Source organism: Urtica dioica, chromosome 5 (assembly GCF_054948205.1).
Source record: "Urtica dioica subsp. dioica isolate 48M chromosome 5, U.dioica_male_clone48M_v1_H2, whole genome shotgun sequence".
NCBI classification, from domain to species: Eukaryota; Viridiplantae; Streptophyta; class Magnoliopsida; order Rosales; family Urticaceae; genus Urtica; species Urtica dioica.
In genome coordinates this window covers 42,401,775-42,415,672 of record NC_142760.1, presented here as the reverse complement: position 1 = coordinate 42,415,672, position 13,898 = coordinate 42,401,775, and the positions used below count along the sequence as shown (strand labels likewise).

At 38.0% G+C, this 13,898-nt stretch overlaps 1 protein-coding gene across 1 annotated transcript; it reads left to right on the top strand.

Moving 5' to 3' along the window:
* Positions 1-303: 303 nt before the first annotated feature.
* Positions 304-3,261, top strand: LOC149398700 (receptor-like protein 47). The gene is made up of 3 exons (XM_089614643.1): positions 304-438; positions 471-2,868; positions 2,978-3,261. The coding sequence occupies exons 1-2, from the start codon at positions 304-306 to the stop codon at positions 2,865-2,867; spliced, it is 2,532 nt and encodes an 843-aa protein (XP_089470769.1). The 3' UTR covers position 2,868; positions 2,978-3,261.
* The last annotated feature ends 10,637 nt before the right edge of the window (positions 3,262-13,898 follow it).

Sequence of the window (13,898 nt, the reverse complement as noted above, 5' to 3'; positions counted from 1 at the left end):
TTTTCAAACCCAGAAAAAAGACAAAGACTTGAAAAAAAAAATGATATTTATTGGGCGAACTTATATATAAGCTGTATATGTGATAAAATAAAACCTCATACCATAATATCTCATCACTACTCAGATCAGATAATGGGTTGGGTTTTGTGTGTGATTCCTCTGTTTCTCTTCTTCCTTAATCCTTTTTCAACAAATTCTTCGCCAATACTCTGTCATCCTCATGAAAGATCTTCTTTGCTCACTTTCATAAACTCTTTTCATATTATCACAAATGATTATGAAATCGGTATTGAATCATGGAATATGAGCAAAGATTGTTGCGATTGGATTGGAGTCACGTGCGACAGCGTGACCGGTCACATCGTTGATCTCACCCTCGACGGGCTACAAGGTGTCATGGACTCCAACAGCAGCCTTTTCTCTCTCACTCATCTCCAATCTCACCCAACTTTGGTAGGTTTCCCAGCCTTTTAGAATCCAATTTCAGTGGCCATATTCCTCCAGAACTTGCTTACTTGTCTAACTTGCTCACACTTGACATCGTTTCTCATTCCAGTCAATATTATGAGTTAAGAGCCGAGACAAGTAGCTTGAAACGAATCCTGACGAACCTAACTTCTCTCACATTCTTGGGTTTATATAATGTCAACATGTTTGACGTCTTACCCAATTCTTTCATGAACCTCTCCACTTCTTTTTCATATCTTGATCTTCATTCCAACAAACTCAAAGGGAGATTTCCAGAACATTTTTTTCAGCTGCCAAACCTTACACGTCTCTCTTTAGTAGATAGCCCAAGTCTCACTGTTTCATTCCCTAAACAAAATTGGACCAGTCAACTCACCTATTTGAAGCTTTCCAACATAGGATTAGAAATAGATATAGCCTATTTATCTCAAACTTTAAAAAAAATAGAAGTTCTTGCTGTAGTAAATTGTAGTTATGTCAGACTACCACCTCCTCCTCCTTTTCCATTTTTCAGCAGTGAAATCATTGATTTAGATCTTTCATACAACAAATTTGAAGGCCAGCTACCCTATCTTTGTAGCAACTCATCAACTAAAAAAGCTTTTCTATGTGACTCTTCAACTCATCAACTCTTGGGACCTCTTCCATTGAACTTATCAAACTTGAGATTAAACAACAACCTTCTTTATGGGACAATACCCACTTGGTTATATTCCCTTCCAAATCTATGGTACTTGGATCTAGGGAACAATAACTTGAGTGGTGTCGTGATATTGGAACATTTTTTAGAGCTTAGAACACTTAATCATCTGGACCTTTCTTTTAATAGCTTATTATCTGTTTTTTCCATCCCCCATTCTAACTACACTGTATTGAAGTCAAATACTCCTTTGACTTTGAGGTTGTCTTCTTGCAATATTTCTCAGTTCCCAAACGGTCTAAAAAGCTTAGAGCGATTACAAAGTTTAGACCTTTCCCAAAACAAAATTGAAGGTAGTATTCCCGCATGGTTGTGGAATCTCTCCAAAGATTCAGGTAGTATTCATCTGAATCTTTCTTACAACTCATTTACACACATAAGCCCAGTTCCACCACTGAATCAAAGCTTCCAATACATTGACGTCCGATCTAACCGACTTCAAGGCCATCTTCCGAATCTGCCTCAGTCTACAGTTGCATTTTTTGCATCCAACAATCAATTGAGTGGAGGAATATCATCTCTGCTTTGCAACCACAATTTTCTCGAAGTTGTCGACCTGTCAAACAACAGCTTCAACGGCAGTATCCTTCCGTGCCTTGGAAATTTCAGCAACTCTTTGTCAGTTTTGGATTTGAGAATGAACAAGTTTGATGGCATTATTCCTTCAGCTTTTTCAAATGGAAGCTCTTTGAGAATGCTAAACCTCAACGGCAACAAATTGGAAGGCCCGCTGCCGCGATCTTTGCTTCACTCCAAGCGTTTGGAAGTTCTAGATGTCGGAAACAACGAACTAAATGGCGTTTTTCCTCAGTTCTTGGAGTCTCTTCCAGAGCTACGAGTTCTTGTATTGAGGTCTAACAGATTTCATGGTGCAATAAAGAATCCCAAGAGTAGCTTTCCTTTTCAGAATTTGAGAATCATGGATCTCTCCGACAACATGTTTGTGGGTGTCTTGCCAGCAAAATATTTTGAGAATTTCAAGGCAATGATCGGTGCGCATGCAAATAAATTGGAATACTTGAACTTCCATGATGAAATGATCGGGCCTGGCTATTATGAAGACTCGGTGATGGTGTCAATGAAAGGAATCTACATCGAGCTGGAGAAAATCCAAACCTTGTTCACAACGATTGATTTCTCAAGAAATGGATTCACGGGTGCGATTCCGAAAACGATCGGGAAGCTGGATTCGCTCAAAGGCCTCAATTTCTCTAACAACAGCATCGTCGGTCCGATCCCACCCTCGTTGGGAGATTTGAGTAATCTCGAATGGTTAGACCTCTCATTCAACGAGCTCGTCGGAGAGATCCCGCAACAACTGGCCTCGAACCTGAATCAACTCAATTTTCTAAATCTCACCCACAACAACTTGGATGGCAAAATACCTCGAGGAACACAATTTAATACGTTCAACAACAATTCATATGGTGGAAATTCGGGGTTGTGTGGATTTCCATTGACGAAGCCGTGTAGCGACGAAGAGGATGACAATGAAGAGGTTGACAATGAAGAAGATGACGATGAAACACTGACGTGGAAGCTATTTGCAACTATTGGATACGGTGCAGGTCTCGGAATCGGAGTATCCATTGGGTATACTCTGTTCTTCACCAAAAGATTCGATTTTTGGCTTCAAAAAAGGATGGCTAGACAACAATACTGCAAATGTCTAGCGGACATAATAAAGCAAAGGAAATAAGGTGTGATTTTCGTTAATTTCCTCTTTGATATATATATATATATATATATATATATATATATATATATATATGCTTGTTCAAATTTTTAACTCTTTTTTTTCCTACCCAGGAATGAGCACGAGAAGTGGTGTTTTCAGTTCTGCGTTTGTTTGAAGATCAATATGTATTTTTTTTTTTTTCATTTTGTTTAAGTGTAATCAAGTTGAAAGTAATTATCTAGATGAATCCCGACTAATTTACATTTTTTAATGAATGAAAAATAAAATCGACGGCGTGATGATATTTCACAAAATCCCATGGTAACGTTACGCAAGTATTTAGTATACTTGTATTAATGAATTTCGACCAAATTACTGAGAGGATATATTTGTATTTTCACATGTTGTCTTTTTGTACTATCTCACCCATTGTCATGAAAAAAAACTACATTAACGATATTTTAATGAGAAAATGTTATTAAACAACTGTTTTTCATGACATTACTGTTAATAGTTTTAGAATAAATGGCTCATATTGAATAATGAGAAAAAAAACACTACCAAGATGTCATATTTTTAGATTTATCCCTATCATAAACTCTATTATTGCTATATAATAATTGCAATTAAAATTCGACAAGAGAGGTTAACCACTTCTCAAAAACACATGGAAAAGGGTAGGTGTTCGGGTAATTAAAGAAATCAGCAGATTCAGAAGAATAGGAAACGGTTATCAAATGTTTCTTTTACCATTCACTACATGTATTACCTAATCGAAAGGGTATAGATTGGATATGCACCGTGACAATTATATAAACCCTTTTTATTTGTTGTGGTATTAATCATATTTTAGGACCTTAAAGGCAGCATGGTAATTAAAAACTAATAGCTAGTTTGACCAATTACTTGGTTATAAATGAGACGTGAATTAAAGGAATAGGAAAGCAAATATTGAGCAAAGAATTGGGATGGTTTCCTTGGGATTGGGAGGGAACAAGACTCTCCAAAGCTTGTAAAATCTTGTATTTTTCTTATTTTGTAGCAATGAAATATTTTTCAGGCGCGTATCATTACCAATATAATAATATTTTGCTGAAGAACATAACCATTATTACGTATTCATTGTTATTACTGAAGTTTTAACCACTATATCAATATAATGTTTAAAAGGAGTTTTGCTTATATTTCTAACACTAGATGATCCTTATAATATGTACTTAATTAAAGTTATACTTATCCCGACATATGTGTTTTGCCTTGCATGAGAAAGATGTTCCTCTCTTGTATTTTTGTGTCTTTAGATCTAATTTTATTAGAATGTTTCGTAGAAGTAATAAAAACAAACAAATTAGGTAATTAATTAGTCTTCCATTATCAATTTTGCTACCTGTTAAAAAATTCATTGGACACGTATTAAAGATGTGGTCCAAGTGATATTAATCCTAATTGAACTGCGATCATACTTGCTATGTGAAGCTCTCTCTACTCTCGCCCTCTGATCATCGTCATCACGGTGGGCGGGAAGAAAAATATCACTCCTGTGAAGCTCATGAGAGAGCGGTTCATATGCTCCTTCTATAAGAGAGTCTTCCCGGGTCACGCTGAACTCGTGAAGCATCAGACGTCTCATTTGAACAAAAAAAGAGAGACTCGTCTGAAATATGCTCACGGCAAGATTTCCAAGATGAGAAGGCAATTAACAATCATCAGTGCTGCAACGCGCATATATTTTGACAATGTTTATACAATGTTCGACTATAATTCACTCAAGAATTCAATTGTAACAACGGAAGTTCGTTTATTATAAAAAAAATCAATCTCTCTCTCTCTCTCTCTCTCTCTCTCTCTCTCTCTCTCTCTCTCTCTCTCTCTCTCTCTCTCTCTTATTCAGAAAAAAAAAAAAAAAAAAAAATTTCTTGAAGACATCGGAGCAAACTTAGACTATAAAAGTGTTCCGTTCGGTGCTTCATAGCACAAATCCGAAGAGACAAAGAGGTCAAACGATTTGATGAATCCATCTTGATCTCTTTTTTTTTTTTTTACAAATAAAGTATCCAGATTTTAGGAAGTTGATATTTATTGGAGCTTGGTAGTTAGATTAATGATTAGCCTAAAGACTAGCCTCAGCATACAAAGCCGAGCGAGCTGGAGTGAGCTGCGGACTTGAGCGATCTGGAGCGAGCTGAGGAGTTGAGCGAGCTTGAGCGAGCTGCAGAGTTGAGCGAGCTGGAGAGCGAGCTGAACTCTGATATCTGTTTTGGCTTGATTACGTGTTATATAAGTAATCAAGGTTATCAGGTTGTTTGTCGTTTTTATTTTTCCCTTTAGTGTCAAACGACTTGTCGTCATCAGTTTGATACCTTTGCTGTATAAAAAGGATTTTGTGATCCTCGAAGTAATACAATTTTCAAATTTCTGTTATTCTCTTATTCTCCGCTTTTGTTTTCTCTGATTCGAGTTCTCAAAATCAATATGGTATCAGAGCGATTCCGCTTCTGAGAATCTCGTTCCTTTCTTCTTTTATCTCTGTTTCTCGATTTCTTCATCCTGTATCTGTCGAAGTTAATGGCGGACCCTGAAATGAAGTCGACGGAGCTCCCAATCATCGGTATCACCAGAAATTCTAGATCGCGATTGACGATTGAAGACCAGTTCTCACCTTACTACCTCCACCATTCTGATTCGTCTGGAGGAAGTCTGGTCTCCAATGTCTTGATCGGAACCAATTACCAGGCGTGGAGTCGATCGATGCTGATAGTTCTTGAAGCCAAGAACAAGCTAGGGTTCATCGATGGAACAATCGTGAAGCCAGAAGATCCAGATCTCCTACGCTTGTGGAGCAGAAACAATTCCACCATCATCGCCTGGATCATGAACTCTGTATCCAAGGAAATAGCTGCGAGCATTCTTTTTGGAGGAACAGCTAAAGACATCTGGCAAGACCTCAAAGATCATTTTCAACAATCCAATGGACCACGGATCTTTCAGCTGAGGAGAGAGTATGTGAATCTTTCTCAAGATCAGAACACCATTGGAGTCTACTTCACCAGATTGAAGTCTGTCCATCAAGATCGAAGTGATTTCAAGCCCGAATGCATTTGTCCATGCAATTGTGGAGAAAAATCCAAGATTAGCGAATTTGAGGAATCAGAATATGTCATGCAATTCCTAATGGGACTCAACGATTCATACACTCATGCTCGAGGTCAGGTATTGCTTATGGACCCTATTCCTCAGATCAGCAAGGTCTATGCTATGTTGTCTCAGGAGGAGACGCAGAGGAGTGTTGGATTGTTGTCCAATGGATCCAATGATCAGTCCAATTCTCTTGCAATGGTGGCGCGTGAAGACCAGAAGAAATTCAAGGGCAAAGAAAAGCCTACATGTACTCATTGCAAATTGGTTGGACACACCGTTGACAAATGTTACAAGATTCATGGATATCCTCCTGGTTACAAGTTTAAATCCAAGAATCAAGTCAATACTGTGGAAGGATCGAGCAATGGTGGCGGACATGACAACTCTGCATCAACCAATCTCTCCAATGAGCAGATTCACCAGCTGATTCACCACCTCTCAAACTAGCTGTCATCCTCCACAACACCTGCCACCAATGGTGAAGTCAACATGACTTTATTCCAAGGTTTATACGGTTTGGTCAATCTAACTCAGAATATGAATTTAGATAGTGAGTCTTGGATTCTGGATTCAGGTGCTTCAAAACACGTTTGTGCCAAGAAACACCTCTTCTCAGAACTCAAACCACTATATAATTCTACTGTTACTCTCCCTAACTTCACTGTTATTCCTGTCAATTTTATAGGAACTGTCAAACTGAGTACTGATCTCATTATACACAATGTGTTGTTTGTTCCCACATTCAAATTCAATTTGATATCTGTCAAGGCCTTAGTCAAGGATTCTAACTTGACAGTCTCTTTTAACAATGATGGTTTTCTTATTCAGGATTCCAGGGACTTGAGGATGATTGGCAAGGGTAGAAGTACTCAAGACCTATACATCCTAACAAGGGAAAGCCTCATCAGTAAGAACACTGCTTTTGTGAATAAAGTGACTGCAAAAGTATGGCATCAACGACTAGGACACTTATCCTCTAAGAGTCTGAGTTCTCTTAGTCATCGGTTAGATTTTCCTAAACATGACATTGATAAGAATCCTTGTTGTATTTGCCATCTTGCCAAACAGCACAGATTACCTTTTCATTCTGAGAACAATTTTTCTGATTCTTGTTTTGATCTTGTCCATTGTTATATATGGGGCCCGTACGAAGTTGCCTCTCGCTTAGGCCATAGATTTTTCTTGACTTTGGTGGATGACTGTTCCAGGTTTTGTTGGATTTTTCTTTTAAGACAAAAATCTGATGTTCATAAAATTGTTCCTGACTTTTGTGCTTATGTTCAAAACCAGTTTGATGTTACTATTAAGAGTGTTGTTACGTTATTTGTTGGCTTTATTTTTTTAGTGCAAGTTGTTTGGAAAGATGTCGGTCTTCATGCTGCAGCTTCTGGTACGACATCTTTTCTCCTGTGTGCAGACTTTATTTCAGGCAAGTTTCCAGGATTGCCAGATTGCTTCGCTGGTGTCTTAATTCTGGGATATTGCCTCGCTACTGCCTTCATTGCAAGATATCTGCCTCGATGCTGTCTTCATTATAAGATATCTCTTGCTGCTGTCTTCATTGCACAATATTTGCCTCGCTGGTGACTTTACTATGGGATTTTCGCTTGAGGTTGGATAAGGAAAACCTAGATTCACTTCCAGGATTGTACAGCTGCTATAAAAGCCCTGCGCTCCCCCCTTAGTAGCTTTGACGCTTTATCAAAACACTTAGAGCTCCTAGACGTGCAAGACCGGCGGATTGGGAGGCTTTGTGTATTGATAAGAGCGGTGTAATTCCTCAAACACTATTCCAGAAAGATTGAGTGTTTGTGAGATTTGGGTTTTGTGTTTGCGTGATTGAAGGTTCACGTACAGTTGAAGACTAAAGGTCATCCGAGCCAGGCGGTTGCTCGAAGGGTGGAATTGAGACGGAGCTCAAATTCAGGGGGAGTCCCTGACTAGGTGATCACTGGTGGTAATAGTCTCTAGGTTTTATTGATTTGTCGATTGTAATCAGATATAAACCTTGTGTGTACTATTGACTACAAGATAGTGAAATCCTTTCCACTGGCAGAGTGCCCCCAGACGTAGGTGATGTTGCACCGAACTGGGTAACCATATTGTGTGTCGTTTATTTATTGCACTGTTTGTTGTTTATCCATAATCTGTGTTCAAGCAAGTTGTCGGACACATTGTCGACACATTGTGTGCGACATCTTGTCTTTGCGATTAATCAGAATTTCAAAGAGTTTTCGATCTGACAATGCACATGAGTTAGTGTTTAAAGATTTTTTTGCCAAGCAGGGAATCATTCATCAATTCTCTTGTGTTGAAACTCCACAACAGAATTCTATTGTGGAGAGAAAACACCAACATTTGCTAAATGTGGCTAGAGCCCTTCTTTTCCAATCACAGGTACCTATCAGGTTTTGGGGAGATTGTGTCCTTACAGCCACTTATATCATCAACCGTATACCTTCTCCTATCTTGGGGAACAAGAGCCCTTATGAGCTTTTGTACAAAAAGATAGTGAGATACCAGCACATGAGAAGTTTTGGTTGCTTATGTTTTGCCTCGACTCTCAAAGCTCATAGGACAAAGTTTGATCCTAGAGCGAGGAAGTGTATCTTATTGGGATATCCTCAGGGGGTCAAAGGGTATAAACTTTTTTACCTTAATACTAAGGAAGTATTCCTGTCCAGAGATGTGATTTTTCATGAGAATATCTTCCCTTTTCATGAAAATGGGAATACTGATGTGGAAAGTGATCCCTTTGAACATGAACCAACTCCTGTTCTTATTCCCAATCTCATTCCTGTCCCTGATTCAGTGGATAGAAGTGTGGTTTATCATGGTGGTGAAACCACTCCTGATCTTGTTCATGAACAAGAAATCCCTGTTATTTCTTCAGAGGACACTCAGACAGATCAGCAGATTCAGACATCGAGAAGGTCTACTCGACAAAGCTTGCCTCCCAAGTATCTGCAAGAGTATCATTGTAACCTCATCAAATCAGGTGGTTTTTATTCCTCAAAACACACTCTTGATAAAGTCCTCAATTATGAGAATATGTCATCCTCTTTTAGGAATTTTGTTTTGTCTGTTTCAGTGAATCAAGCACCACAGTTCTTCCACATAGCTGTAAAGGCCAAGGAATGGAGAGATGCAATGGCCGAAGAAATTGAAGCCATGCACCACAATAAGACCTGGAATGTGGTTCCTTTACCACATGGTAAAACTCCTATAGGTTGCAGGTGGATCTACACCAACAAAATTCATTATGATGGCACATTAACAAGGAGAAAGGCCCGGCTGGTTGCAAAGGGGTTTACTCAAAAACAGGGAGTTGATTATTTAGATACTTTTTCTCCTGTGGCTAAGCTGGTTTCAGTTAAAATTTTGCTCAGTTTAGCAGCTACACAAAACTGGTTTTTATGCCAGTTAGATATAAGCAATGCTTTTCTAAATGGTGACTTATATGAAGAAGTATACATGGAATTGCCAATGGGATATACTGTTCAGGAGGAGTTTAAAAGTCCTAATGCCAAGTTGGTTTGCAGATTGCACAAGTCTATTTATGGGTTGAAGCAAGCTTCAAGGCAGTGGAACCTCAAATTCACTGAGTCAGTCTTAAAAGCAGGTTTCTCACAATCCAGGTGTGATTACTCTATGTATACCCGGGGTCATGGTGATAGTTTTGTAGTTATTTTGTTATATGTAGATGACATCATCATTGCAGGTCCAAACAATGAGGTTATATCTGGTGTCAAAAGCTTTCTCAGTTCCACTTTCAGATTGAAAGATTTAGGGGATTTGAAGTATTTTCTTGGTTTAGAAATTGCTAGATCTAAGTCTGGTATTGTTTTGAACCAAAGACAGCATGCCTTGCAGATATTGGAAGATTCAGGTTTTAGTGAGGCCAAGGCCATCAAAACCCCCATGGATCCTAAGGTTCATCTCAATATGGAAGATGGTGACCTTTTGGAGGATCCTACTGCTTATAGAAGACTTATTGGCAGACTTTTGTACCTGACTATAACTAGACCTGATATCACTTATGATGTTCATTCTCTTAGTCAGTTTGTGCAGGCTCCGAGGAATCCACACCTACAAGCTGCACATCATTTGTTGCGCTATGTGAAATCCAATCCAGGATTTGGATTGTTTTATCCCTCTAATTCTTCTACTCAGATTAGAGCTTTTTCTGATGCAGATTGGGCCACATGTTCAGATACAAGAAGGTCCATAACAGGGTTTTGTGTTTTTATAGGGGATGCTCTGGTAGCTTGGAAGTCCAAGAAGCAAACTACTGTTTCCAGGAGCTCAGCAGAAGCTGAGTATCGGGCACTTGCAGCTACAATGAGTGAAGTGGTTTGGATTCAGGAGCTAATGAAGGATTTTCAGATTCAACAAAAGAGCACGGTTGTTATATATTGCGACAATCAGGCTGCTTTGCTCATAGCCTCGAATCCAATATATCACGAGAGGACGAAGCACATTGAGATTGATCTACACTTTGTTAGAGAACATCTTCAGCGTGGCTTAGTCAAGTTACTCCCAATTCGGACTCAGCACCAAATTGCAGATGCTTTTACCAAACCTTTGGCTTCGCCGGCACTGCAACTTCTCACTTCCAAGATGAACTTGAAGAACATTTTCAGTTCACCTTGAGGAGGAGTATTGGAGCTTGGTAGTTAGATTAATGATTAGCCTAAAGACTAGCCTCAGCATACAAAGCCGAGCGAGCTGGAGCGAGCTGCGGACTTGAGCGATCTGGAGCGAGCTGAGGAGTTGAGCGAGCTTGAGCGAGCTGCGGAGTTGAGCGAGCTGAACTCTGATATCTGTTTTGGCTTGATTACGTGTTATATAAGTAATCAAGGTTATCAGGTTGTTTGTCGTTTTTATTTTTCCCTTTAGTGTCAAACGACTTGTCGTCAGTTTGATACCTTTGTTGTATAAAAAGGATTTTGTGATCCTCGAAGTAATACAATTTTCAAATTTATGTTATTCTCTTCTTCTCCGCTTTTGTTTTCTCTGATTCGAGTTCTCAAAATCAATAATATTCAATGTTTTGGTACGTACAGAAGGGCAGAGCTCACCCCATTTCAAGAAGTCTTATCTTGTAAAAAACACATGAGATTTTCTTAAAGAAGAACATTCGGCTCCAAAACAAATCTTCATAAACGATCCTCCTGAATGCGCTACTGTAGGGTCGTCGTTTTTGGCTAAATCCCCTGATTCTGATTCCGACTTTCCGAGTACACCGAGGAAAGAAAACCTAATGAACACGACGATGGTGGAAGATTGATTTTAGATCCATGCAAGCTTGAAATAAATGGTTTATTTTAATGGTTTTATATCTAATATCTTTAGTCTTTTTATTTTGCTCAATCATTATAAAAGAAGTGTAAATAATATTATGAATTTGAAAAATCTTGACCGTCCATTTTTATTCTAAGGGCTAAAGTAGTGACAGAGATATAACTTTGTAACATTGAATATTTTTCCCGCAACTTTTAAAGAATGAGTATTAAACTGCAACAAATCGTAACCTTTAAGTATTTTTGCCGCCAATAACTTAAAGATGAAATTGAGAATCAAAGAATTTTATGATAAAAATTGGACTTATCGTAATACAGAATCAGGTTATACACATCTAACGACTGAATTAACCTAATATCGCATGGCATTACACTATTGGCTTTATTATAACACATATGCATTTTATGACTATTTAAGACAACACATTTTGTCGACCTTTATATTTTCATACACCAGAAACTTAATAAAGTTTCAAAAGGCGGTAAAATCGGAAAGTGCTTTTGGCCCTATTTTTCAATTCATCATGACAAGTTTTTGGAATTATGAAGTCAAGAAATAATTGAAGTCAATCGGTAAATTATATATGAGATGTACTCAATTTGTATTTCTATTAATTGCCATTCATATCTCGGAGTGTCGCACTAGATATATTTATATCTTTTTTTAGGACAAAAGACTCGGAACCATCTATTAGAAAGTGAGCATAACATCTACAAATACAGCTTTAGACCTTCTTGATTCAAAGAATAATAAAGACCTAAATCGAAAAAGATATACCGCTAGCGCTTACGCCAGATACAGATAAGCCCAATTTGTGCACAAGAGGCACAATAAGAATAGAACATAAATTAAGCTCTTTTCAGGTAACCTTCAATGGATGGTGGAGACCAATATAATGACATGTCTTCAGGCTGTATAGGTAAAAGTCTAAGAGAACTTTCTGAGCAAAAAATAGACGACGGCTAACATGTCTCCAATCTAAAACATAACACAATAGTGCCAACTTAACTTCTTAAAATATAAAGTAAAGATGAATGAGATAATGGAAAAACAAAAACAAATGCAAAACCCAAGGGTATTATCCACAATATGAACCCAAGTCCAAGTCTACTACCACACGAAACCCAGGTTTCCCACGAACCCTTATAAGGCGAAGACCACCAGAGAGAGAGAACCAACGCCGCTAGAGACCACATGAAGTCGAGAGTCATAGCTTCCGTGAGCCAAACGAGGTCGGCGAACCGGAGCTCGCCGAGACTCTCAACAACGGCGACTCAGACCCACGACGCAGTGAACACCCAACACGCAACGTCGACGAAATCGCGGAAATCGACAAGGGAGACGACGGGGGCTGATGCAGAGGTTCTTGCGGGACGAGAGCCAAGGCCAAGGAGTGAGGTGGCGCGTGGACCCACGTGGCGGATCTTGAAACGGTGGAGGCGCATGAGCTTGGCAGCGTCCCGAGAAGCGGATAGACGGAGGACAATGATGATGATGACGTCGAATGGAGAAGAAAGAAAATCTTTAGAAGCGACAAGAGACGTCGTGAGGAATCGCTCTCCCCGAGTTAGAGCCGTGTTGATGACGACGTCCAAAACTCAGAGGGTGTAGGGTTTTTAGAGAGAAAAGGAATTTATGGATAAATAATTTTTATTAGTTTGTTTTAACAAATTTATTTTCCAGGATCAGATTTTAAGCTCTAATCCTAGAAAAAAAAACCTCTAAATCTAAATCTTTTCAATATACAAACTCTCTACATAAAACATGAACATTTAGGCCATGTTTGTTTCTTCATTTGAAAACTGTTTTTGACTTTTCTAACTTGAACAGTTTTATGAAAAATTGAATTGACTGTTTGTTTGATGATTCTCAAAATACAACTCAAAAAGTTTTCAAACTGTTTTCTGTTTTAATGAAGAAAATTAAGAAACAGTTTTTAGGTGTTTTCTAATTTTTTCACTCAACTTTTTTAACTTTTTTTTTTTTTAATAATATATCATATTGACATTTCCTTCTCTCCTATCAACATCATTTCATTTTCCTCACTTTTGATTATCGAATTTGTTTTCGTTCCCTGGAAAACTTAAGTTTTACAATTATGACAAACTTTAAACAATCGGAACTCCATTTTACAAACTATTAATTGGTCGTGATCCTCTCGTCGAACACATGAGTTTTCACTATTTTTAGTCAACATTAGGTATCAAAATTTGATATTTGTTGTATTGACTACAAAGACAAACGGTGTTTTTCGATGAACTTGTGAACAATCATTATTACAAAAGGTACGACCATTATATTCGCAGTAAAGACTTTCAATTAGTATATATCTCGACGCCTAATTCTTATGTTAATTATTACACTACAATTACAAAAAACTGAATAAAAAAAACTGAAATCCTTACCAAACAGTTATTTGAAAACAGCCGCAAAATTTTTTTAGACTAACTATTTGAAAACAAAAACAGTTTGAGTAAATTACCAAACATGCCCTTAAATTTTGACTTAAAAGTTAAAAGTAAGTCAAATGTTTACTATTTAAATATGTTTTTTCATTTGTATATTATATATGTGAAATTGAAAGGGCAAATTAGTCACTTTGCTTGACTA

Bases quoted from the DNA above. Each gene is read 5' to 3' on its own strand.
- LOC149398700 (XM_089614643.1), top strand. From the start codon at position 304: ATGAGCAAAGATTGTTGCGATTGGATTGGAGTCACGTGCGACAGCGTG. The intron at 439-470 runs TCTCACCCAACT...TTTCCCAGCCTT, and splicing joins TCTCTCTCACTCATCTCCAA to TTAGAATCCAATTTCAGTGG.